General features: G+C 41.7%; 1 protein-coding gene across 1 annotated transcript in view; it reads right to left on the reverse strand.

The window, feature by feature from the left end:
* The window catches only part of LOC124613404 (carboxypeptidase B-like), a 41,116-nt gene that overhangs the window by 14,524 nt on the left and 373 nt on the right, over window positions 1-26,219 (reverse strand). The window contains exons 2-4 of the mRNA XM_047142108.1: window positions 16,044-16,349; window positions 10,924-11,011; window positions 5,084-5,229 (exon numbers count right to left, since the gene is read on the reverse strand). Of these exons, the coding sequence (XP_046998064.1) occupies window positions 5,084-5,229; window positions 10,924-11,011; window positions 16,044-16,349 (540 nt within the window). The remainder of the gene's footprint in view (window positions 1-5,083; window positions 5,230-10,923; window positions 11,012-16,043; window positions 16,350-26,219) is intronic.

Genomic DNA, 26,219 nt, shown 5'->3' on the forward strand with positions numbered 1-26,219 from the left:
CAGTCCAAGCAGCAGTTCGTGAGTGGACGATGGGATTTACCAGTGCCGAAAAGGCCGACGTGATCATGGTATATGGAGTTATTTCTTGTCCGATGTAGGCGACGAGATATCCCAGTAGACGCCAACCATATCGGCAATTATTTATCATCTTCTTCAACCAGTTACGTGAAAACGGCAATGCAACACACAGACAACGTAACAGCAGGAAGCAAGTGACGACAGAAAAGATGAAATTAATTTTCTTATTCTGTCGCAGTTGAACCGCACGTTAGCTTCCTCTAAATCACACGAGCAAGTGGCATGAGTCAAGCAAGTGTCCTACGCTTTCTCCAACGGCATAGGTTCCATTCCTATCATGTCTCTCCCCATCGAGAATCGTGTTAACTTCCGTACATGGGCATTCAGACCGAATACTCCAAAGGTATGCCACATTTACCGATTATAGCCATGTAAACCATCGAAACATGCGCTGTTGGTCTGTGTACAATCCCCGTTGGTGAAATGCCAGCGTCTATGGATTGTAAACGAGTGCTGCGGCATAGTGAAGCATCAGCTTAGAGGTTTGTGTTTCATATATGGAACACTGAAGCCCACAAGTATTGCATTCTTCCACGGATGCTAGAAGGCGTTTCTCTGCAGATTTGGAAGAATGTGTGGTACCAACATTATCTCTGTCCAGTGTATGGCACACGAATTAGTGCAGAATGTCTTCACGAATTGTTTCCATGTCGTTGGATTGGAAGCAGAGGACCTGTACCTTGGCCAACCCGTTCTCCAGATTTGACGACTGCAGACTTTTCTGAGGAAAGCTGAAAGACGCATCTACAAGGACATAGCACCCACACCCAATGCTATGCAACGACATATTGCTGCAGCCTGCTCGGACATCTCCGCTGAAATACTAGCACGTGTGCAGCATTCGTTCCATACCAGACAGGTTCCATACCAGACCGGTGCCGGCGGTCACTTTGAACACAACCTGTGATGGTCACTTGTCTCGTTACTGGTCAGAATCCTCATAACTAGTATGTACACCTGTATTGTTCTTTAGTGTCTGCTACCACAGGTATTGTACAAGAGCTGATATGGGAACTTTTCAAAATGCGATTTCTCGTAAACGACTCACACTGGAATCCTGAAATAAACACCTCTGACATTCTAATTTATCCAGGTTTGTATGCTAATGTCAATAGGTATCGTTCCACTTAAAAACGTGTAGGCATTGTTCCACTTAAAAAGTGTATGTCAACACAAATAATACACTTTTTAAGTATTATTAAAATTTATTGATTGGGTAACAACACGAGCCTATAACTACCAATCCATTACATGGAAAAGTTTTAGGTGATTCACCCTGTATACATCAGAGTTATTCGAAACTTTAAAAGGTCTCTGGGACCAGGTAGTTTCTTTTTATTCCACTCTCTTCGTGTCTGAACTGTTTATGGTCCACATTGCAGTTCTGTACAAGGCTACACTCCAGACACACAAATTCAGAAAATACTCTTTAACATTTATATTTCTACATCTACAGTGACATCCATACTCTGCAAGCCACCGTATGAGGGTTGGCAGAACGTATCTTGTACCGCTACTAGTGTTCCACTCGCAAATGTTGAAAGGGTACAGTACTGCCCGACATTGAAGATAGGTACAACATTCTTCTTTATTCCTGTCATAACAACATATTTTTTCTAATAATAACTCAATTTCAATTAACACAGCGAAGCCGGATAGCAGTGGAGGAAAGAATGACAATTTATTTATTTAATTGATCACATGTGCACTCCCACAAAATAAATCCCTACATCCAATTTGGTCAGATCTGCGAAATGAATGAATGTATGGTTGTCTGCTAACCACAGATAGTGAATGTGCAATATATGATCATGTTTGAGACGGTCCTTTGGTCACCTTTGGTGGAACCGAAGAGATGACATTTACCTGAGCTTTGAGCGCCTGAAATGTGGCTGACCAATGGGTAGCATGGTTTTCCCCCACCACGACGGAGGTGCGAGATGACCTGAAGAAAGGCCATGTTTCAGCACTCTGCCGCTGGATCTTGAGTTGGTAAGACCTGTCTTAGGTGTACTCCGTAAAGACAAAAGAGTGGAGACATGGTGTGCATGTGGAATACTTAAGAGTAGTTTGGAATAATAATTTCTCTATTTCAGGAACTTTTGTGGGGAGAATTAAATGTCAGGCAGGTAATATTAAGGGGATCGTAGTAATCTTCGGAAGTGAGCAGCGGTCACAATGAAACAACGTGTAGCAATAAGTTAAAATACTTCCGAGTGCTTGAGTTAAGCTGAATTACTAGCGTGTGTACTATAAGTTGGAAATATTTAAGAAATGGCGTGTGCAGGACTTGAAATTAGAGACGAGTACTTCCACGTCGTGAGTACTGTGTGAGTCTCAATCTGTGTATGAGACAAAGGATAAAGAGAAGTACTCGTCCATGGTATCAGTTGAGGACTCGCGTGTGTGATGAATATGTTCTTAATATTACTTTGCGTGTTATGTTACCGTGTGACGCTTGATTCAAACTATAATACTCTGCGAGAGAAGCAAGGTGAGTCAGCCGTCTATCCAGCAACGCCACTTGGCTTGCATTGCACAGGAAGACGTGCATCATATATTCTCCAGAGTTCATAGTAGGAAAGAAAAGTTACGAAGTGGGGCAGTGTCGTGTGAAACTGGGATAAATACTAATTGAGGTGGGAAAGCTGAAAGTGGTGTGATTATAACGTGTGACTATTCTTTGTATTGTATGTTGCCAGTGTGATGTATTTCATGAAATTTAAGTATTTGTGGTTGGCATTGGAGAGTAGCAAGATAGGTTCAGAGGTAGTGGCTTATGCATGTTCCTTTTTGTACCGCTCGGTCTGGAGGAAATTTTCGTGATGATGGGTGTGAGAGTCGAAGTGTGAGATATAGCAAAAGATCCACCACCCTATCCAGAAAGTGCACTGTAGCGTTAAATAATTACGAGACCATAAGATAGAGAATCACTAATGTAAAGCCATGCCCACAGGACGGAGTTTCTCATGTGTAATTCTTGTAGAAAATGTAATGGTGTGTTTAGGTTATAGAATTTATCGGAATAAAAAAGATAGTGAAAAGAAAAAGATTGGTGGCCTTTTCCTTCGAACAGTATGTTGTCATGATATCCAGAATTTATAATGTGTGCGCCATTCATATTCAGTGCGATGGGCACGTGTTGATCAAAGCCGTTGGGTGAGAAAGGAAATGTGGTATTGCCAGTGCGTAGTGAACAGTCAGAGTTGTGTAAATTACTAATAGTCAGAAGTGCGTTATCCATTTCCGTTGCTTAATATTCAAACAGGAGAATAACTTGTAAATTAATTGTGAATACTAGAGCTCATGTTAATTGATAAATAAAAATGAATCCACTCGCTTGGCACACCACTCATCTTGCAGGCATGTGGGTGCCGCTCAATGTATCGAGGGGAAAACGACGTTTTACGTGCCTCCATAAGAGCCCTAATGTCTCTGATCTTTTCTTTGTTGTCCTTATTTATAGTAGACATTAAAATATAACTTTTTAGGATTCCGTGCCTGAGCCGATAAAAATAGAACACACTTTCGCCTCTCTGCCTGCCTGTCTGCCCTACTGCTAAAACCCTTTTCCTCAGGAATGTGCGGAAGTACCACTTCGAAATTTATGTCGCATACTCAGGTCTATTGTCCCTTCTCTGAGAAATAAATGTAAGCTTATCAGTCAGTGTAAAAAGAAGATACTGCCATCTGCGCAACATATTTTGATACTGGCAAACTCACCCATCGAAACACATAATTCACTTCCCGCTGACGTAGTCTCATGAAATTTGGCGAGAAGCAAAGTTTCACATAAGGAAAAAATCCTAAAACTATTACTTTGTAATCACACTATACGAAAAAATATTCATTTTGTTATTTGTTATCCGAAGTAACTTTAAGTTAAAATATTCTCGAAAGTGTTGGAAATATCAGGACTGATATCTTGCAAGTATCAATGTCGATAACAGGCAAATATCGTCGAGGATCTCGATGAACTGTCTATACATAATTAAGTTTGTACGGATCCCTCAGAGCGCGAGTTCTGCCTTTCTTGCCCTTGCCTGCCTGCATTTGATTCACTCTACACTTCGGCCATCGTCAGTTATTTTCCTGAATAGCAAAACATGTCTATTACTCTTAGTGCAATTTTTTGGGGAACATGTTTTTTTTTATGTTTTTTCAGTGAACTCTAATAAGTTAACACGATTTATTTTATGAAATTGGCCCTTTTTGTATTTTACTAATATTGAAAAAAATTATTAGTTAAAGGTATATCAGGACAAGTCAAAAGCCGTTTTAAAAAATTGAGCCCTGTATGTAAATTCTTAACAGCTGAAGCTTGTCGCTGAGCGTAGTGCAAACGCGAATCTATTTGTTACATTGGAAACCCATTATTAGACTACATAAATTACAAGAAACAAAAAAGGAAATTTGTGAAGTAAAATAACGTAGAGGGTAACGGTGTACCGGAAATTTGTTTAAGTGCTGGATTTATTCAAACTAAGACAGCTGAGACGGCTTGTACCCTGCTGTCAGTTTGTTAACAACACTTTTGAGGTGATCTGTATCGCTTTAGAGGCGTTAAGGCTGTAAACTATGATAAACTGTGACGTAACAACAACAGAATAAAAGCTGTGCATTACTATGTGCAATATGTTAGAGTTGAATCATTATTTAAATTATAACCTTATGATACGCCGTATTAGTTTTCGCAGCAGTTAAAAAAATAAAAAAAATAAGATGTAAAAAATAGCCACTGCATATAAACCAGTATGACAACGTCAGTCTGTTCAACAATAATCAAGATAAGTAATAGTATTTCTCGCTATTTAACAATACAGCGTAATTAACGAAATTAATTTTTTAAGTTCATTCGTAGTAATGCCCATTTTCCTGGATAATATGTTAATGTGCAACTATCTATAGGAATGGGTGGTCAAATGCATTTAGTTGGCAACTAATGCACAGCAATATCATTTCAGCTTTTATGAGTTAATTAGACAATGCTGTATCTGTTACTTACGGGTCCGTAGCTGTGGAATGTGAGGTAAAGTTTGATGCGGTTGGCGTTGGCCAGGATGTAGTCTCTGAGAGCTTGCGTCTCAGACTCCGAGAACGCCTCAGAACCGGCGTAAGTGTCAGAGCAGGGGTAGCTGCTGGCGCCAACCTCTGAAAGAAAGGAATGCGAGGACTGGTCAGAGATCGAAGGCTTCCAGATTAATTTGTCGGCAAGTAGGAACAGCTGCAGCTTTGTCTCTACCGGTTGACGAGAATCAATATACTCGTAATTCAATGGTCGATCATTAGAAGTCCCGCTGGGATATTGATGGCGAAAGAAATGTTCGTATTTGCTGTGTAACAGGAAAAGTAGGCACTTTCATGACGTACGATTTTTGCTCACCAAGTTCTTCGCCGACGTCGTGAAGTAAGTTCACTATCTGATCGGAAGTGTCCGGACATCTACTAGCGGACGTTAAAATGGGACGTGTCCACCCTTCAGCCGGCCGAAGTGGCCGAGCGCTTCTAGGCGCTTCAGTCTGGAACCGCGCGACCGATACGGCCGCAGGTTCGAATCCTGCTTCGGGCATGGATGTGTGTGATGTCCTTAGATTAGTTAGGTTTAAGTAGTTCTAAGTTCTAGGGAACTGATGACCTAAGATGTTAAGTCCCATAGTGCTCAGAGCCATTTTAACCATTTGAATCCACCCTTCACCTTGGCGTCAACTCGCTGGAGACACTTTCATTGAGGTGTCTGAAGTCTGTGGAGGAATGTCAGACTGTTCTTTCTCAAGTTCCGAAACCAGAAAGGATACTGATGTTGGATGCTGCGGTCTGGTGCGAAATGGACGTCCTAGCTGATCGCAAAGGTGTTCCAATGAGTTCAGGCCGCGATTCTAGTTAGGTCAGTCTGTTTCAGGAATAATATTGTCCACAAATCATTGTCATTTATGACAGGTTGCATTGGCTTGCTGATACAATAATCGTCTCCGAACTGTCTCTCTGCTGCACACAGTCACAGTGCTGCAGACCGTCTTCATAACTGTGCGCAATAAGGAGATACATAAATCGCTCGTTTCCATTCTTCCACTGTCCAATGGCTTCGGTCCTTAACACTTCTTCAAGCGCTGCCTACGCACAGTCTTCGTGCTAGATCGACTACTAGTAGCGCTTTGGAAGTACACGAGAGATCTTCCGCTAATTTCATGAAATATTTTACAACCTCCCTCCATTAATCTGTCTTCTCTTGGTTTAGCTGTATTCTCTCTACTTCGATCATCATCAGTTATTTTGCTGCTCAAAATAGCAAATATACCTTTAATATCATCTGTCTAATCTAACTCCCCATGTATCGCCTGATTTAAGTCGACTACATTTTATTGCACTTGTTTTGCATTTGATAATGTTCATCTTATATCCTTCCTCCAAGACACTGTCCATTCCGTTCAGCTGCACTTTCAAGTCCTTTACTGTCTCTGACAGGATTACAGTGTCATCGGCAAACCCCGAAGTTTTATTTCTTGTCCCTGAACTTTAATACCTTCTCCAAACATTTCTTTGGCTTCCTTTACTGCTTGCTCACTACAGAGAATGAACAGAATCGGGGATAGGGTACAACCCTGTCTCACTCCCTTTTCAGCCACTCATTCCCTTTCGTGCCCTTAGACTCCTATAAGTGCATGTGGTTTCTTTACACTCTGTAAGTAACTTTTTATTCCCTGTATTTCATCCCTGTTGCTTTCAGAATCTCAAAGAGGATATTCCAATCAAGATCGTCATTTGCCTTTCTCTAACCTACCCTTTAAGGTAAGTCGTAGGGTCAGCATTGTCTCAAGTATTCCAACATTTCTCCGGAATCTATAGTCTTCTACCAGGTTTCCATTCTACTGCAACTAATAGGTATCGGCATTTTGCAGCGATGACTTACTGACCTGAAAGTTAGTTATTATTCATACCTGTCAGCACCTACCCTCTTTGGAACTGAAATAATTACAGTCTTTTTGAAGTCTGGGGGTCTTTCCCCTCTCTCATTTCGCGTACTAGCTGGAATAATTTAGTTATTGCTGGCTCTCCCAAGGCTGTTGGGAGATCTGAGGCAATGTCGTCTACTCCAGGGGTCTTGTTTCCAATTAGTCTTTCGGCGCTTTGTCAAATTCTTATCATTGTATCATAGCCATTTTGCGCTCTCTGTCATTGTCGTCTTTTTAGACATCTGTATTCCCTTTCGCTCACTTCACTTGCCAATTTTTTAAGTTTTCTCCTTTCAGTAATAAAAGTCAATATCTCTGATGTCCACATATTTCTATTATTCCTTGCTTTGTACCTCTTTGATCCTTCTGTCCTCTCTACTTCATCTCTGAAAGCTACCCATTCGTCTTCGGCTGTATTATTTCCCCTATATTCAGTCAATCTTTGTCTAATATTTCCTTTGAAACGCTCAACACCCTCTGGTTCTTTCAACTTACCAGGTCTCCCTCACCTTAATTTCCTACCTTTTTCTAGATTCTTCAGTTTTAATCCACAGTTCATAAAAGATAAATTATCTTCAGAGTCCATACCTGTCCCTGGAAATGTATTTTAAAAATCTGGTTCCAAAATTTCAATACTAACATTATATAATCAATATGAAGCATTCCTATGTTTCCAGGTTTCTTCCACGGGTACAGCCTTCTTTCATGATTCTTAAGCCATATGTTAGTGATGATTAGACTATGCTCTGTACTAAATTTCACCTGAGTGCTTCTTCTTTTATTCCTTTCCTATAACTCATATTTTGCTGTTCTTTATCCTTCTCCTTCTCCTCCTACCAAGGAATTCACAACCGCAATCAATTTTCCTGCCCCTTAAATAGCTGAATAATTTCTTTAATCTCATCACATATTTTTCCAGTCTCTCCGTCACGTAGTTTGCATATAAACTTGCACGTATGTGGTTGGCCTTGGTTTTGTGTCTGTCTCGGGGGTGATGCGTTCACTATGCTGCAAGTAGTAACTTACCCGCATTCCCATTTTCTTATTCATTATTAGACCTAGTCCTGTATTACCACTATTTTATTTTTTATACCGCTTTACTGACCTGACCAGAAGTCCTGTTCATCCCCACGATATCTAACTTCAACCTTTCCGTTTCTCTCCTTATATTTTGTGGTCTACTTACCCGATTAAGGGATGTAACATTTCACCTTCCGATCCGTTTTGTCTTTCCTCATGACGACATTCTTCTGAGCATTCCCCGCACGGAGATCCGAACGAGGAACTATTTTCACTCGGGAATATTTTACCCCAAGAAGATGCCATCATCATTCAGCCATACAGTAGAGCTGCATGTACTCGCGAATAGTAAGCTCTAGTTTCCCATTGCTTTCAACCGTTCACAGTGACAGCACAGGAAAGCCATGTTGGCTGATGTTACGATGTCAGATGAGTCAATCATCCAGACAGTAGAACCCGCTGCTCTTCTTCATGAACCACACATTTGTCTGGCCTCTGAACAGATACCCCTCCCTTGTGGTTACATCTACGTACGACTATCTCTTCAGTTGGGGCACGCAAACTAGCCCACCCTAATAATGTTTGTAGTTCATGGGGCAGGAAATAAAGGAGTGAAACATGTGCCGTTACCTTCAGCTGATAAGAATTTCCGTTCCTTCTGTCCGCAGCTCGCATTCTAAGTGCAGTAGGAAAGGATGGGCGCTATATTTTCATTTATTTATTTAAGATTCCAAGCCCGATGAGCCAGTTTGATTTTCGGCCGGGTCGCAGATTTTTCTTCGGCCGATGTGTGGATGATAGTGTTATTCTCATCATTCCATCTCACTTTCATCTACGCACATGTCTCCAAAGTGGCGTCAAGTAGGAAGACTTGCACCAAGCATCCGATCTACCCAGATGGTGTCTCTTGCCAGTAATGGTATGAGACTGTTGCCTTCATTTTTAGCGTTCCGAATATCAGTAGGTAGTAACTGAACCCTTATAGGATCACTCTGTTCTCCATCTCTCTATCTGTTTGTACTACTGTTGAAAGCCCATCCTCTCAGGAACGGGTAGGGGTATCAAGCTGAAATTTATGTCATACTAAGGTCGATGGTTCATTGTCATCGTAAAAAATTGGAGCTTTTAAGTAAATGCAGTCGAAGGATACGGCCGTTTATGCCACAAATTTTGATACTCGCAAACACACTTCAAAATATGTAGGATACTTCCCGTTGACCTAGAACAACGAAATTTGCTAACAAGCAACGTTTCATAGTACAACTAATGGGAAAAAATCTGAAAACTGTAAATTTGTAATTATATAAACGAAAAAAAAATTATCATTTGTAATGTGACTGTATGTATGTCCGTCTATCCCTTCTCCTCAGCAATAGGTAGACGTATTAAGTTCAAATTTATGTGACATAGTAAGGTCTTTGGTCCCTTGATGATGTAAAAGTGTAAAGAAGCTTAAGCTTCTGAATTACTTCTATTAAAAGATATGGCCATTCATGACACATATTTTGGCACTCGCAAACTCATTCATCGAAACCTACATGATACTTACCGTTGACCTAGAATCACAAAATTTGGGAAGAAGCAAGGTTTCAAAGTTATCAGTTCATGACATGAAGTCTGTATATGAGTCCGCGATCATTTTATTTTTAGCACTTTTATTTTCACAAGTTGTTCTCGATCACATAGATTTCTTTACACTTTATGACCGGTTTCGGCTTATCGCCATCTTCAGATCGTTAAAATGTCGCATGTCACGTGTTTAACTTAACGATGATTTATATCAGAATATTTTAACGATCTGAAGATAAGCCGAAACTGGTCATAAAGTGTAAAGAAATCTATATGATCAAGACGGACTTGTGAAAATAAAAGGTTTCACAGTACTAGTAAATGAAAAAATGCGAAGTTTGTAAGTTGGAATTATATAACACGGAAAACATTAACATTTTTTAATTCGCCTGTCTGTCTGTCCTTCGATTAAGATGCCTTTTCTCAGGGACGGGTTGACGTATGAAGTTAAAAATTGTCGCATGTTAAGGTCTATAGCCCCTTGACGGCGTTTAAATTGTATAGTTCTAAGTCAAAACAGTCACAAGGTAACGATGTTGATGCCACATATTTTGATACAAACCTACTAATCAAAAACTGTTTGGTATTCTTCATTGAACTAGAATCATGAAATTTGGCCGGAAGCAAGGTTTTATAGTATAAGTGAAGGAAAAAGTCCAAAAACTATTCATCTGAAATTATATCACACGAAAAAACTGTTTTTTTTTCTCACTCTCGAAAGTCTTGGAAGTCCGATGACCCACATCTTGTCCGTATCGATATCGATAACAGCAAAATTCGTCTCAGGATGGATGAACTATCTATGTACATAATTAGGTTTGTACAGAGCCCTAGATGCGCGAGTCCTACTCCATTTATCCTGATTTTTTCCTTCCTTTCCAATGGCGATTGCAGGACGAAGTGCGCTATTAGCAAGTTTCTTTCTTTTAAGTGTGTTGTATGCTGAGTTCTTGCGAGTTTCATTTTCTTTTGAACAACTACAGCAGACTATGAGTCTGAAAGCAGCACAATGTGAAATGGTAACACGTCACATTTCCCGACATTTTAGCAGACAAACCGTACTAAAAATTACGTGTTTTGGAAGTATCTTTAATCCGGTGTATCGCTTAAACATCTTGTTTTCGCAATATGAGAGGTCTGACTGGTCCATAAACTTTACCGCATTCAACGAACAAGAAGCGAAACGTTGCAGGATTTCACAATGAAGGTTATGAAATTCTGTTTTCTGTATAATTAGTGTTCAACATGTATGAATCTAATACAATGAAGGTAACAATTCATATGCAGTTTCTAAGTGTTTGCTCACCATTCCAGTGGAAATCAAAGTTCCTGTTGCCGTCCACCCCCGTGCACAAAATGGATGCTCTTGATCGCGTCTTCCTCCACATGCGCTCCTGTGAAATCCAAATGTACATGTCAGCAATGGTACATGGGTAGGAAAAGAGGCAAACTGCACTGCCTGACAGAGAAGTTCAATACTTGATGAACAAGGATTTTGTGATTTAGCTTTTCTTTACATAATACTTTGATCGTAGAAGATAACAACAAATACCTCATGATTGTCTTAGCCAACAGTTTCAGTTTACAAATGTTTATAAAAGTAAATTTCCAAATATCTGGTATGTGCTGCGCGTAAGTTTTGATTAAAAACTCGCAATATTCGCTGCAGTACACACAATAAAATCTGTGTCAGAGAACATACATTGCTGTTTCGAGACCTGAAACCCATAAAGGATGCGTGCAATGTACATGTTACAGAACATTCAATAAATCGCAAGCATGACACGTGCATTTTAATGGCACATGACACGAAGTAGCCGAGGAAATATCTGTCAATTGTCGTGATTGGTGGACACATCAAGTTCTGTGCTCAAAAGTTCGACGTTGGAAATCGTTTTATTGAAGAGACTTACACAGTACAATAAATTTACACTAAAATCACAATATAAAATTGGAATTTCCTGTGAACTCAATTAAATCAAGCAAGTAAGAGAGTGATTCCTCGCTAGTGCTTATTACATTTTGTGTGGACTACATTACTTAGAAGTAGCTATGATAGAAGTAGTAAAAACAGAAATAACTAAAGCACAAATATAGTTATTTGTGAAGAGTGGTATAACAGATACTGTTGTTGGGCAAGTGAAATTGAAGTGTGACTTATGGCAGCAATGGATGCGATTGAAGAGATGGGAGGAAAAGAGAGAAACAGAAACGGTGAAAAATGGAACAGAACTCGTCGTCAGAGAGTATGTAACTTAGTATTCTTAAACATAGGGGACCTCTCGAAATTTAGGCATAAAACTATTAGTTGTTCAATATCAAATATAATTATTAGAAACCTTTTTTGACGTAATAAATTCTATTAGCAGTCTAAGAGTCATTAAATCTTCTTTACTATTACTACACTTGCAGTAAACTAATTGTAATAAGTAACAAATGATGAGTGATATCCTACCGGCAATGTACGAATCTTTCCAACTTAGTACGAAGTTCGCTATTGATTCGTATTGTGCGTTGGCGTTATAATGTACTGATCTCTGTGTTGACCATGCTCACGGTTTGGTGTGGTTTATTAGTTATAGATTAATCTACAAATAACAAACCACATCAAACAGTTCTCCATGCCAAAGTCTCACCGGTGTCCCTATGTGATTCTAAATACACATACAAAAACATGTTTTGCAGACAAATAAAAACGAGCCACAGCTGAAGAAAAGCGAACTACAGAAACGGTAAGAGTAAAAATGGGGTACATGCCATGATTTTGCCAGACTATATGTCTCTAAAGATTGTATTCTAAACGAAAATTCAATTCGGACGATGCCCTAATATCTCTATTAAATTAGACCTGTGAGAGATTTAAGTACAAAGCCATAGTGCAGACGCAATCTAAACAAAAGGTAAAGTATACAGGGTGTTCCAGCACTACGGCTACAAACTTTTAGGATATATAGGGTACACCTAGACGGTGGAAAATCACACACAAGAAAGGAAGGACAAGAACAGGGTGGGAAAACATGTTTATTACGCTTAACGCAGCAGATACCGAGTAATAAAAACAAAAAAGGTGTACGCATCGCGACAGCTTCTGGGGAAGTTCGGGACACGTCAGCTATTGTCCAGAATATCAGGTCTTCCATGCGCCGGATATGTGAATCCTGTATCACGGCCTGACGTCGTAATTTCGAATACCTTCTTTGATGAGGATTGTTCGTCTGTTTTATTCTAATTTCTTGGATTGATGTACTAAGCATAATAAACATACTTTCTGGTAGTGTTAGTGTCTCCCTTTCATGTGTTTTGTGTCGTCACTCTTGCACCTGATTCCGACCATGCATTGCTATCTGATTTTCCGTCGTATAGGTGTCCTCTATATCTCCTGAATCTTTGAAACCGTTGTGCTGAAACACCCTGCATATGTGCTTTATACAACAACAAAATCTGATGTAACATATTCCCTAGACTATACAATATCTGTATGTATGTATTTCAAGAACAGTAAAAGACGAAACCTATTGAGGCTGCCACAACTGTGCTGAAACATGGTTGGCTATTGAAGAAAAACAAAAAGCGTGTACTTGCAAAAAGGTGGATAACCTTTAATTTGTTATTATATTTCTGTAAGTACTGGAAAAGAGCTTAAAATTCCAATACGATTTCACGGACTTAAAAAAAAAAAATGAGGTGCTGAGAACCACAAGGACCCAAAGCACATACACCATGTTCTGACTGGGTGTTGTGTGAGTCCTTAGGTTAGTTAGGTTTAAGTAGTTCTAAGTTCTAGGGGAATGATGACCATAGATTTTAAGTCCCATAGTGCTCAGAGCCATTTGAACCATTTGAACCATGTTCTGAGACAAATAGATGTTTTTGGACGTCATATTTGTTGGCAGACCACCAGTCTCATAGGTCTTGCTCCATCGTAATGATAAGCGACGGCAAGAAGATGAAGAATGAAAGAACACAGAAGGCAGTGAGACGATGTCAGCCAATAGCCCGCTGACAAGGACAGCGCCTCGACAGGAATGACCTCTACTGAAGAGCGTATAAGAGCCGCTCCTGCCAGCCTCGGCCGGACAGTAATAGAAAGGACTGGCACAGTATTAGGAGAGCACTGCGATAGCAGTGACGTGTTATCCATATCAATTGCTTGCATTGACCTTGTATACAGCAATGGACCTTGAATGTTTGCATGTCACCTGTCGCTTGCCACACCGTTGTCAATTCAAAGTTTCTTCTTATTTGTAATGAAAACTATTTATGTGATTTGTTTGAATTATTGTATAGCGTTCCGAGAGTGCTGCATCCTTTAGGAACCCCATAAGCGACGAGTGGTCAGTACGCCACGGGTCTGAATCGTTTTCTCAATTCCTATACTTCCTATTAAAAAATAATGTACCCGCTTTACTCGTACGTCACGAAATATTGATTAATATTTAGCGTTATGTTTACTATTAATGTTAATTCACAAAATTTCCATATGTTGGCTAGTGATTGTCTTTTGACATTTGTAATCTTTGTAATTCATGTGAAACTGAAATCGAAACCTTAAGAACGTATACTAAGTGCACAGCATTCAAAAGGATGACCTATTCCAGCGCTTCAAGGTTCCTGTTACTACCATTTTCATTAAGTACATTATGTGGCTTGCGTTTCAGATAAAACTGACAGTATACACTATGTGATCAAAAGTATCCGGATACTTGGCTGAAAACGACTTACAAGTTCGTGACGCCCTCCATCGGTAATGCTGGAATTCAATATAGTGTTGGCCCACCCTTAGCTTTGATGATACCTTCCACTCTCGCAGGCATACCTTCAATCAGGTGCTGGAAGGTTTTTAGGGGAATAGCAACCCATTCTTCACGGAGTGCTGCACTGAGGAGAGGTATCGATGTTAGTCGGTGAGGCAGGGCACAAAGTTGACGTTCCAAAACATCCCAAAGGTGTGCTGTAGCATTCGGGTGAGGACTCTGTGGAGGTCAGTCCATTACAGGGATGTTATTGAAGTGTAAAACCTCTATCACAGGCTGTGCATTATGAACAGCAGGTCGATCGTGTTGAATGATGCAATCGCCATCCCCGAATTGCTGTTCAACAGTGGGAAGCAAGAAAGTGCTTAAAACATCAATGTAGGCCTGTGCTGTGATACTGCCACACAACACAATAAGGCGTGCAAGCCTCCTCCATGAAAAACACGACCACACCATAATATCACCGCCTACGAATTTTACTGTTGGCATTACACACGCTGGCAGATGACGCTCACCGGGCATTTGCCATACCACACCGTGCCACCGGATCGCCACATTGTGTACTGTGGTTCTTCATCACTCCACACAACGTTTTTCCACTTTCAGTCGTCCTAGGTTTACGTTCCTTACACCAAGCGAGGCGTCGTTTGGCATTCACCGGCGTGATGTGTGGCTTATGAGCAGCCGCTCGACCATGAAATCCAAGTTTTATCACCTTCCGCCTAACTGTCATAGTACTTGTAGTGCATCCTGATGCAATCTGTAATTCGTGTGTGGATGGTCTGGATAGATGTATGCCTTTTACACATTACGACCCTCTTCAACTGTTGGCGGTCTCTGTCAGTCAACAGACGAGGTCGCCCTTTACGTTTTTGTGCTGTACGTGTCCCTTCACGTTTCCACTTCACTAGCACATCGTAAACAGTCGACCTAGGGATGTTTAGTAGTCTGGAAATCTCGCGTACAGACGTATGACACAAGTGACACCCAATCACCTGACCACCTTCGAAGTCCGTGAGTTCCGTGCAACGCCCGATTCTGCTCTCTCACGATGTCTAATGGCTACTGAGGTCGCCGATATGGAGTACCCAACAGTAGGTAGCAGCACAATGCACCTAATATGAAAAACGTATATTTTTGGGGGTCTCCGGATCATTTGATCACATAGTTTACCTCCAATTACGGAGTACTGCAACTGCATAAATGACATAGACAATAAATTACGACAGCGACCCTAGATAACAACTGAGTAGTGGAGGCGAACGATTTTATATTTTCTGCTTTAGGCCCATATGGAAATGAATATTGGAAAAACCGCTGAAAACGGTTTTATATATACGTTGTGGGCCTACAGATGTAGATAAAACGGGGTTTCCATAAGATCAACTCATGAAAGGAGCACGCACACATGCTACAATCTCAAAATCGACGATGATGTGCTGTAGGCGCTTATGGTTCTGAGCGCCTCGATTTATTTTTTTATTTGATGGGTTTATGGCGAAGGTCACAATTAACATAAAACAGGTATTCCTATGACCATAGCGTTGACGGGGAAAAATAAATCAAGAAATAGATAATTAAATAGAGCCATCTGGAGAGGTTTTGTTAGAATGTAATTTCTGGATAAGCAGCAGTCCTACGATAGATTATGAGGTATTCAACCAGTCATTACATCTGTGAAGGTGTACTCGTATCCATCAGGGTTGAGCACGGGGATGATGTGCCAGTCGACGCTGTCTGTGAGCGCGCTCTCGGCTGTGTTCTCGACCAGCTGGTTGATGACGTAGAGGGCGGCAGCTGGCGCGATCCACTCCCTGGCGTGGATGCCCGCGTCGATCAGGATGACCGGCCTGGAGCCGTCGCCTCCAGAGGATATCTGGATGATATCCAGAGGGCGACCCTCGTACGTCTGTCCGATGGTCTGCACAGTCACTGTACTGGGATAGCTTGATGCCAGCTGCGACAGGTACTGCCGAATCTGTGAAACCCAAGTCGGAATGTTTAAGTAGGCTGTTTAGGTTTTCATGTTGGTGACGCCATGTAGCGCTCTGTATTAAAATCGCTGACTGGGCTGTGTTCAGTCTGTGGCTGGTTGGACTCATTGTGGATTGTTTGTTTGTGTAGTGTTGGGCAGTTGGATGTGAACAACCCGTAGCGTTGGGCAGTTGGAGGTGAGCCGCCAGCAGTGGTAGATGTGGGAAGCGAGATGCCAGAGTTTTGAGATATTAATATAAGCGGACGATCTGGAAGTGTTTACGTCAGAAAAAGGAAATTTGTCAAAATAGATGTCAAGAATTTACATATATATTATGACTTTTGAACCCTATTAAGGCAAATACATTGTTTGTTCTCTATAAAAATCTTACATTTCCTAACTACATGCCTATCAGTAGTTAGGCCGGCCGCAGTGGCCGAGCGGTTCTAGGCGCTTCAGTCTGGAACCGCGCGACTGCTACGGTCGCAGGTTCGAATCCTGCCTCGGGCATGGATGTGTGTGATGTCCTTAGGTTAGTTAGGTTTAAGTAGTTCTAAGTTATAGGGGACTGATGACCTCAGATGTTATGTCACATAGTGCTCAGAGCCATTTGAACCATTTTTGAGCCTATCAGTAGTTAGTGCCTTCAGTAGTTAGAATCTTTTATTTAGCTGGCGTACTGGCGCTGGCTGTATTGCAGTAGTTCGAGTAACGAAGATTTTGCTGAGGTAAGTGATTCATGAAGTGTGTAGGTTATAGTCAGGGCTATTCTTCTGTAAGGATTATTGAAAGTCGGATTGCGTTGCGCTAAAATATTGTGTGTCAGTTTAGAAATTATCAGAATAAGTAAAGAGAAAACTGAGTAAGTTCAGTTTTTCTCAGCTGTTTCTGTATCAAATAACGGAGAAGTTGACCAGCACAGTCTTTCTTTACATTCAAAGGGGGAAGTTTCAGGTGTTAACCAGGCGCATACGCAGTCGCTTCAAAATTAGGAAAATCCGGATAATCCTACGTTGGTGACCAGCAGTAAAGTACAGGTTTTGTAGCATTCCCTCCCAATGACCCTTTATGACTTACACAATGTGTATCAGTATCATACAGCCCCACATGACGAGTACTTGTTCAGTGAGATGGTGGACGACTATTTAGTGAATGGTAGAAGACGATGAAGCATGATGCCAGAACACAGTTTACCCCGAAGTTGCTAGACGCCTACTCCTTTCGAAAAGTCCTAAGTACCCAGACAGGGTAAGCCTCTCCCGTTGGGTGGGCAGATCGCCATCAACAGTGCCACGTACTCGCACTATGAGTTTGAATATTTAACCTAGAACATTGCTGCAAAATGTGTGATTGCGAGCCTTTGGCCACTACGTTCCCTACTTTTCCCAGTAAATACTTACGGTGAAAACGTCTCCTTAAATCTGTATCCTGTTCAGTAGCCTCTCAGACGATCACAGCAACTTAGCGACTTGAGCGACAAAGTCGGATGTGGAACATTAGCAGTTTCGTCGCAAATAGTGCGTTTACTTTTGTCAGTATATGTTTTGCTATAAATATGATATTCGTGTTATTGTGGATTACTGGAGCATTAATTACTGCAAAGAATCAACAATGTCCAATTTTTATTATATATGTTTTTTGCAGAATGGACAAATTTCATTGATCAAGTGTGGAATTAAGCATGAAAATAGTTGGTAATGAAGTGAAACTACATCGCTCCAGCGTCCTTTCCAAGTGTGAAACATCTATGATGTACAGGGTGATTATAATTAAAGTCAAACTTTCAAAACGCTGTAGAAATATCACCACTGGTCAGAATGATGTCAAACTGCAACGGAATATTATCGGGAAAGGAGGATAAGCATATGACAGAAGAAAAAAATAGTGTGAAAATTGATCAATGGATGGCGCTGTATGTGTCAGAATACATTAATAAAAACACCTGTCATCCGCGCGACCCACTGAACTTGGTACAAACACGCCGGGTACACGGCTTTTCGTCCTTTCGCGTCTGCGACGTTCGCCATCACTATCTCAATGCAGGATTTCACTTGTAAAGCTGTACTACAAGAATGATGACTGTGCACACGTCGCTCTGCAGAAGTTCCGGACACTGAAGGGTTTTAAAAAAGGCGTTGGTCCGATGACTGCTGTAGGTTTGGAGAACATGATTCGGAAATTCGAAAAGACGGGTTCTTTTGATGTGCAACCAAGCAGAGGGAGGACACGAATTGGTTCAGCGTCAGTGGGAGCAGTGGCCACAGCAATACAGTAGGAAACGAGTGGTGGTGTGCAAACGTGTAGTGCACGGAGAACTGCCTGGACATTGAACAGACCCGTGAGCACGGTGCCTAAAATCCTACGAGACATCCGTCTTTGCTATCGATTCAAAATTACCCACGTGCACGAGTTGCTTCCTGTTGACCTCCCAGCAAGAGGGACCTTTGCTTTAGAATTTCTTGCTAACATGGAAGTGGACAATGATTGGCCGTGGAAGATTTTGTGGGCACTTCCATCTGTCAGGATATGTCAGTACACAGAAATGTCGAATATGAGCAACGGAAAATCCACAAGCAAATCAACCAGTACCACTTCATCCTATAGTGCGGGTTTACGGCATCATTTATCATAGGACCATATTTTTTCGAAGAAACAGGTCCTTCAGGTCTTGTTACCTGTACCGTCACTGGTAAGCGCTATGAGTATCTTTTTCGCAAACACATCATCCCATCTCTCCAACAGCGTGGGTGTGTGGACGGGATCATTTTTATGCAAGACGGCGCATCTCCACACATTGCGAATTGAGTCAAGCAGCTTCTGAAGCACCATTTCGGAAATGCTAGAATTATCAGCCGTCATTTCCCTACATGCTGGTCGTCCCGATCACCTGATCTCAATCCGTGTGCCTTCTGGTTGTGGGGCCATCTGAAAGATGTTGTGTTCAGTGCTCCGATTGCAAACGTAGCTGCATTGAAGTCACACACTGCGTAACACATTCTGAACGTGACCCCGGAAACACTTCTATCAGTTGTGGAACATGCAGTTTCTCAATTTTAACTTGTCGCAGAAAACGGTGGACAGCAAACTAAACATGTTTTGCGCCAGTCACAAGAAATTTGGATTCAGGACAATTAAAAACCTATTTTCCCCATCCGATTTGATTTGACCATGCCGTGGTGGACGGGCTTACGTAACTAACACTATCACACCTGTACACCCACACTGAGTATTACGGTTTGTTTAACGTCAAACGTACACCTTAGGCATTGTTGTATGATGAAATTGTCATTTGTAGTCAACCACTATTAAATTATGATGCTTAGAGAGCCATCAATAGCTACATTTTGCAACTATTTATTTTTCTTCTGCCATTCGTTTTCCCCCTTATCCGATAATATTCCGTTGCAGTTTGACGTCATTCTCAACAGTGGTGTTATTTCTACAGTGGTTTTAAAGTTTAACTTTAACTATAATCGCCCTGTACATATGCGGACTGAAGCGACGAATGAAATTTATAACAAGGCCAGGATTCGAACCCTAGTCTCCTGTAAATGTGCAAAACATTATGCCGCTATGCTTAGCCCATTTGGTTTTCCCTCTAAACCCGAACAGCAGCGCAGAGGCTCCCCAATTGTATTGGGATAGCAACTCAGCATCAGACAAAACGGAAGATACTGTCTGAAACCCAGACTCAGTTGTTTTTATCAAACGAAGCCTTATGGCTCCACAGACCATTCCAAGTCTCAATCATCTATGCTCTGTATGTGGAGACTGAAGTGACTCTGCACAGCTGCACAAATTACCCCAGCACGACTCCCATTCACGCCTCAGCCCACTTGGTATTCCCCCTAAACCAGAACAGCATTGCATTAGAAGGGAATACTAGTCGGCCTGATGCATGAATGTGAGTTTGGATTGAGGAGAGAGGCGTTCTATCGTAGTCTGTGCAGTTGTGCAGAGCCACTGGGCATAAGCGTTAGCGCATCTGCCTATGAGGAATAGGCATGGATTGGCTACAAAATGCTTATATACATCATTAATAATAAGACTAACATGCAATTAATACATAAAAATTAATAATTTTGACAAAGAACCAGGTAATGTGTTTTTGTATGTAGTGTTATTGAATACAACGACGGGACTGACAGCAAAATAAATAAGCAGAATTGTAATATCGCCTAACTGAGTTTGGAAAATCTAAACAAGTTTTCAGAAATATGATGTGTTTGAAATTTGAAAGCAGTCAGTTACTGTTGGTTGGTTGGTTGGTTATTTGGGGAAGGAGACCAGACAGCGTAGTCATCGGTCTCATCGGATTAGGAAAGGACGGGGAAGGAAGTCGGCCATGCCCTTTCAGAGGAACCATCCCGGCATTTGCCTGGAGTGATTTAGGAAAATCACGGAAAACCTAAATCAGGATGGCCGGACACGGGATTGAACCGTCGTCCTCCCGAATGTCAGTTACTGTGTTTTTGTTATTATTAATTAAGAGTTACGTTGCCCCTCCTGGGGTCGCTCTGTTTACAATCCCCCAATTTTTCTGTAGAATTTACACTATTAGTATATAAAATCGACCTGCCAGGGTATCCAAGAGCGCTAACGAGCTGCTTCCTGGACTCAGGTAAGCGCGCCGGCCCCAGATCGAATCCGCCCAGCGGATTAAGAACGAGGGCCGATTCGCCAGCCAGACTGGATGTGTTTTTAGGCGGTTTTCCACATCCCATTAGGCGAATACTGGGCTGGTCCCCACGTTCCGCCCCAGTTACATGGCTCACAGACATACGAACACACTTGCACTATTCCGTGGATTAAAATAGCCGCAGACCGTTGGGGTACGCTACTTCCTCCCCGGGAGGTTCGGGGTGACGACAGGAAGGGCATCCAGCCATCCTTAAAATTAACATGCCACCTCCGATTAATCAGCAGACCCCACAGGATGATGGTGAAGGACTGTAGGTTATCTTCAGTGTGAAGGAAGTGAAGAAGATTAGAATGTGCCATCGACAGTGAGGTCATAATTGATGGAGAACTAATTCAGATTGTTTCAAGGATAGGAAAAGAATCGGTCGTACTGTTTCAAGCGAACAATCCTGGAATTGACCTGCAGCGGTTAAGGCAACTCACTGATAATCCAGATCTGGATAGCTGGACGCTGATTTGAATCGTCGTCCTCCAAAATGCGTAGAATGTGCTAACCACAGTGCCACCTCTCGGTCCCTTCACTATGGGTGATACTGTGAGGGCTCCTGGTAACTGTGGTTAGGGATATGAATGTGGGAAGTATTGGAGAAGATTTTATATGGGAAAGGAAATGGAACGGCTACATGAGAAGTAATTGATGGGTGGGATGCAGGTGCTAGAAGATGTATGGGACGTTTGGTAGGATATATTGAGTTGGAACCTTAATTCCGAGTAAGTATGTTGGTTATGATATGATGAAAGGGTGGATTTTAGGTACCGTCATTCCTCGTAACTATGATCCATTTTACAGGGTATTTTTTCACTTTGTCTGCAGAGAATATGCAATATCCAATAACACTGATACGACCACCAGTCAATAGCTTGAATAACAAGGTTTTGCAGCGCGGACCACCGCAAAACGAGCAGGAAAATCAGTTACTTTCTGGAAGATATCGACTTGGGTGCGGAGCGATGCTGACTCCAGTGCCGGTTGAGGATTTACAGCTCGAACAGCCCGAGAGGCCCCACAGATTCTCGATTGCGTTTAAATAAGAGGACTTCCGCGGCTAGGGGAGTACAGGAAACTCATGCTGTTGCTCTCCGAATCACGCAAGTACACTACAGGCACGTTGTATTGTCCTACTGGTAAATGCCATCGTGCTGAAGAAAAATAAAATGCCTGCAGGGGTGGACATGGTCACCAAGGGTGATTTATTATACCCTCCAGGACGACGAGACAACCTATGGAACGCCACGGAAACATTCCCGAGACCCTCCCGACGACTGTTGCAGCGATTTTGGTTTCAGAAGTTTCGCGCCGTACACGCCAACGGGCATTGTTCGATTGAGCGTAAAACCTGATTCATCTGAAAGGCTACCTGTCGCCATACAGTGGACATACAGTTGCAGTATTGTTGTGCAAAATCTAGCCTTCGTCGCAGATGAACAACAATCAGCATGGTTGCAACAAACAGGTGTCTGCTGAGGAGGCTCATACGCAGCAACGTTCGCTAAACGGTCGTTCAGGAGACACGGTTGGTTGTCCCTTTTGATTGACCTGGACGGTCAGTTGTTCTACAGTTCTACGTCTATTCGTCTACTCGCATCTCCGCAGTTGTCCATTTCTCTCATTTACGGCGTATGGTGCGCCACAGTTGCTTCGGTGCCAATTTTGGATATCGCCATTTTACCATGCACTGTATACTTTAACCGCGGTGGCACGCGATCAGTTTACAAACTTAGCCGTTTCGGAAATGCTTCAACCTTATCCCGAAAACCAATGGAGACGCCTTTTACGACGTCAGATAAATCTCTCCGTTTCCGCATTATGCAGTTTTCACTGTTTACCGCATCCCCCAGCACGCTTTATGTGCCTTCCACTTGTAGTGCTACCGCCTGCCGTCTGAGTGGTTATTGTAAGCGGTGCTCACATTAATATGGGTGGACTGTGTCTAAACGACATTCAAATTACTTCTTTTGCTTCTCAAGTGCTAATGAAGGGAACGGTACATTACTACTATTCCAAGTCTTTATTTAAAGTATTATTAAAATAGAAATTAATTATTAAACCAAATCCAAAGTTTCCCACTTCTCCCCATGCAACTCACTTGTGCCCTGGTTTTGCAAATTTTAATGATTCTACCCGCCCAGGCTTCGTCCTCATATTTGACAATTACAAAATCTTTAATTTTAAACTGTATCTGGGGACAAGGGCGATCTGGCCACCCACTTATTCTCTATCGCTGTTTATTGTCCATTATTTACTCCACTATACCTGGAATTAGTATTAAACAGAGCTATTTTAATTTCAGATATTTAAATACCATAATAGTAGGGCAAAATAATTTAACATGAACAACCTGTAGATAGGAATTTCGGACCATAGTTAAGTCTCAAGCTTAAATTTCTTTGTAAAATGTCATATAATGCGAATTCATTGGTAAATAATGATCAATAAGAATAGTTTATTTAAATTTCCTTGCCTGTCTGTGGTCAGACACCAAAGATTGCAATAAAATCAAAATCAGTTTCAATCCTCAAGGAAGTTCAAAAGCAACCGACACTTTCCAAGTGTACCGATATAGCCTAGTAATTCTGGTTTAATGGAGTGCAGCACAAGAGAAATGCACACAATAATTGTAGAGGTCTAAACAACAACACTATTCGACACTTGCAGCTTGGACTACAGTTACGGCAAGCTACGATATGAGTTTATGGTCTAAAAGGAACTGTAATTGAAAAATAACATGAAGAGTTTGAAAATGAAAGTTAGTCCAAGAAATTTTGAGGTTTTAGTTATGTGGATAAGACGGTTCTCATTTGTTAGGTAAATGTGGCTGCGGAGAAATATTCTGACGAATTTTACTATAAGTAATGCCTGGAGTTTTTCAAGGGTGATGGGAAGGTATCACTTGTTACTCAGCTGATGAAGTTATTGAGATGGAGTTAGAAGGATTGTTGAGATGAGACTAGGGTAGATGGACTGGAGTAGAAGCCCTAATTATAACCGTAACAAAAATTAAATGGGGCTGGGAGGAACATGTAGCCAGGATACTGGACGGACCAAGGAATTTCTAACAGAGTTTTTGAGAGATAGATAATGTCTGAAACAACAACCTAACGCATGTTCTGTAGATGACATTAAAAAACTTACAGGATCAAGAATGATGCATACAAATGTATGGAGAATTTTCGGAGGCGGCTTTATCCAGCAGTGTGAAATGGTTATGTAAAATTGATTATTATTATTATTATTATTATTATTATTATTACACTTTCATTCGAGCACCCTGCATATCTGCAGTTTGAAAGTAAACGAAAATATTCAGATTTGTTGTTCTTCGCCAGAATCTGCGTGAGAATGTGTAGCGAGCCCTGATATTTTTAAGTAAGTCGAATAAGGAGTTACACTAGACCCGATAAACAGTCTGATCATTTAAATGAGGAACAAATGTCACTGAATCTGACTTTATTCTATTTCGTTTGTTGGTACAACGCCGTTTAAAAAGTGAGAGAGAATTCGCTGTATCATGTTTGTTACACGCCTCAATTTCGAGTCATATGCTTGTTCTATAAACCGCAAGGAGGCTGAGCTCACGGTTATACAACGCATAGAAGAAATACGAAAAGTATTCAGTTCGTTGTGTGCAAAGAACTTCTCTCCTGCAGATTGCTGTTGTCAGACTGCTAGGGAATACGGCACGAATTCAGACAACAGAGAGAGGCTTGCGTTCTATTGCGCAGAGTTCGATAGAAATAATGAAGATTACTGTTTAATGTCCCGTCGGCATTGTAGTCGTTATTGATGGATCACAACCTCAGGTCGAGGAAGGATTGGAAAGGAAGTCGGCCGTGTCCCTTCAAAGGAACTATCCCGGCATTTGCATTAAGCGATTTAGGGAATTCACGGAAATCTAAATCAAAATGGCCAGCCGGGGATCTGAATCACCATCCTCCAGAATTCGAGTCCAGTTTGTTGACCACTGCGCTACTTCACTTGCTAGATTTCGATTGAGGCAGGATTAGCATCAATTAGCGAGCAACGATAAGGTCGACCGGGCATGTCCATGACAACTAACAACGAATGACGTACGGCATGTGTGTGTGTGTGTGTGTGTGTGTGTGTGCGCGCGCGCGCGCGCGCGCGCGCGCGTATGAGAGTGATCCTGACATCTTAGTTTAGGTAGTAACCTTTTCGACATCTCGTTCAAGAGGAAGTCAGCTATTAATTCAACCATCTTCCAAGTGCGGCACAAAACGATTGACGTCTCAAACACCTCACGCAGCGATATGAGAAAGGAATAATGTCACATCATTATGAGGCACGAACCAGAAGAATGAGAAGAAACAATCGTTCGTAGTATCAAAACACTGTACAATAGATATTTATTTCTAGAATCACAAGTACTTACCACAAGCTGATGTTGACGCGAGTGGAATGACAGTGAAGGATGCCTATTATAGTGACCGAGCGAGGTGGCGCAGTGGTTAGCACACTGGACTCGCATTCGGAAGGACGACGGTTCAATCCCGCGTCCGGCCATCCTGATTTAGGTTTTCCGTGATTTCCCTATATCACTTCAGGCAAATGCCGGGATGGTTCCTTCGAAAGGGCACGGCCGATTTCCTTCCCCATCCTTCCCTAACCCGAGCTTGTGCTCCGTCTCTAATGACCTCGTTGTCGATGGGACGTTAAACACTAATCTCCTCCTCCTCCTATTATAGTGTCGTATAGGAGTTTCTGAAAATGGTTCTGTCCTCCACAATAAGCATAGTCTTCCACCACCGCATTCGACTAAGATCACATGCAAACTTTTATGGTGCTTCTAATGGGAGTTAATGTACTGCCGGGTCGACGTGACGTCTGCTTCAGCGAACGACGAAATATGCATTTGTGTGGTAGGCGTGTCACAACTTACAAAGATGTCACATCGTTATGAGGTCACTAGTAGTAGGTTTAAATTTATTAATTCGCATGACCAGTTTCCATATATTTAGTGTCATTATCAGTGTCATCTTGTATATAATGCTGTTCCACTCTTTATCATGACGTGGCAACGTTTACGACATGGAAACATCTATACCATGAATCAGTGCCTTGCTTTAACGGTGAAAAGACAATTGGCAAGCATTGTAACTATGCTGGAACGCTTCACATACCACCTCCATACTATAGATTATCATCTTAAATGC

Source organism: Schistocerca americana, chromosome 4 (assembly GCF_021461395.2).
Source record: "Schistocerca americana isolate TAMUIC-IGC-003095 chromosome 4, iqSchAmer2.1, whole genome shotgun sequence".
NCBI classification, from domain to species: domain Eukaryota; kingdom Metazoa; phylum Arthropoda; class Insecta; order Orthoptera; family Acrididae; genus Schistocerca; species Schistocerca americana.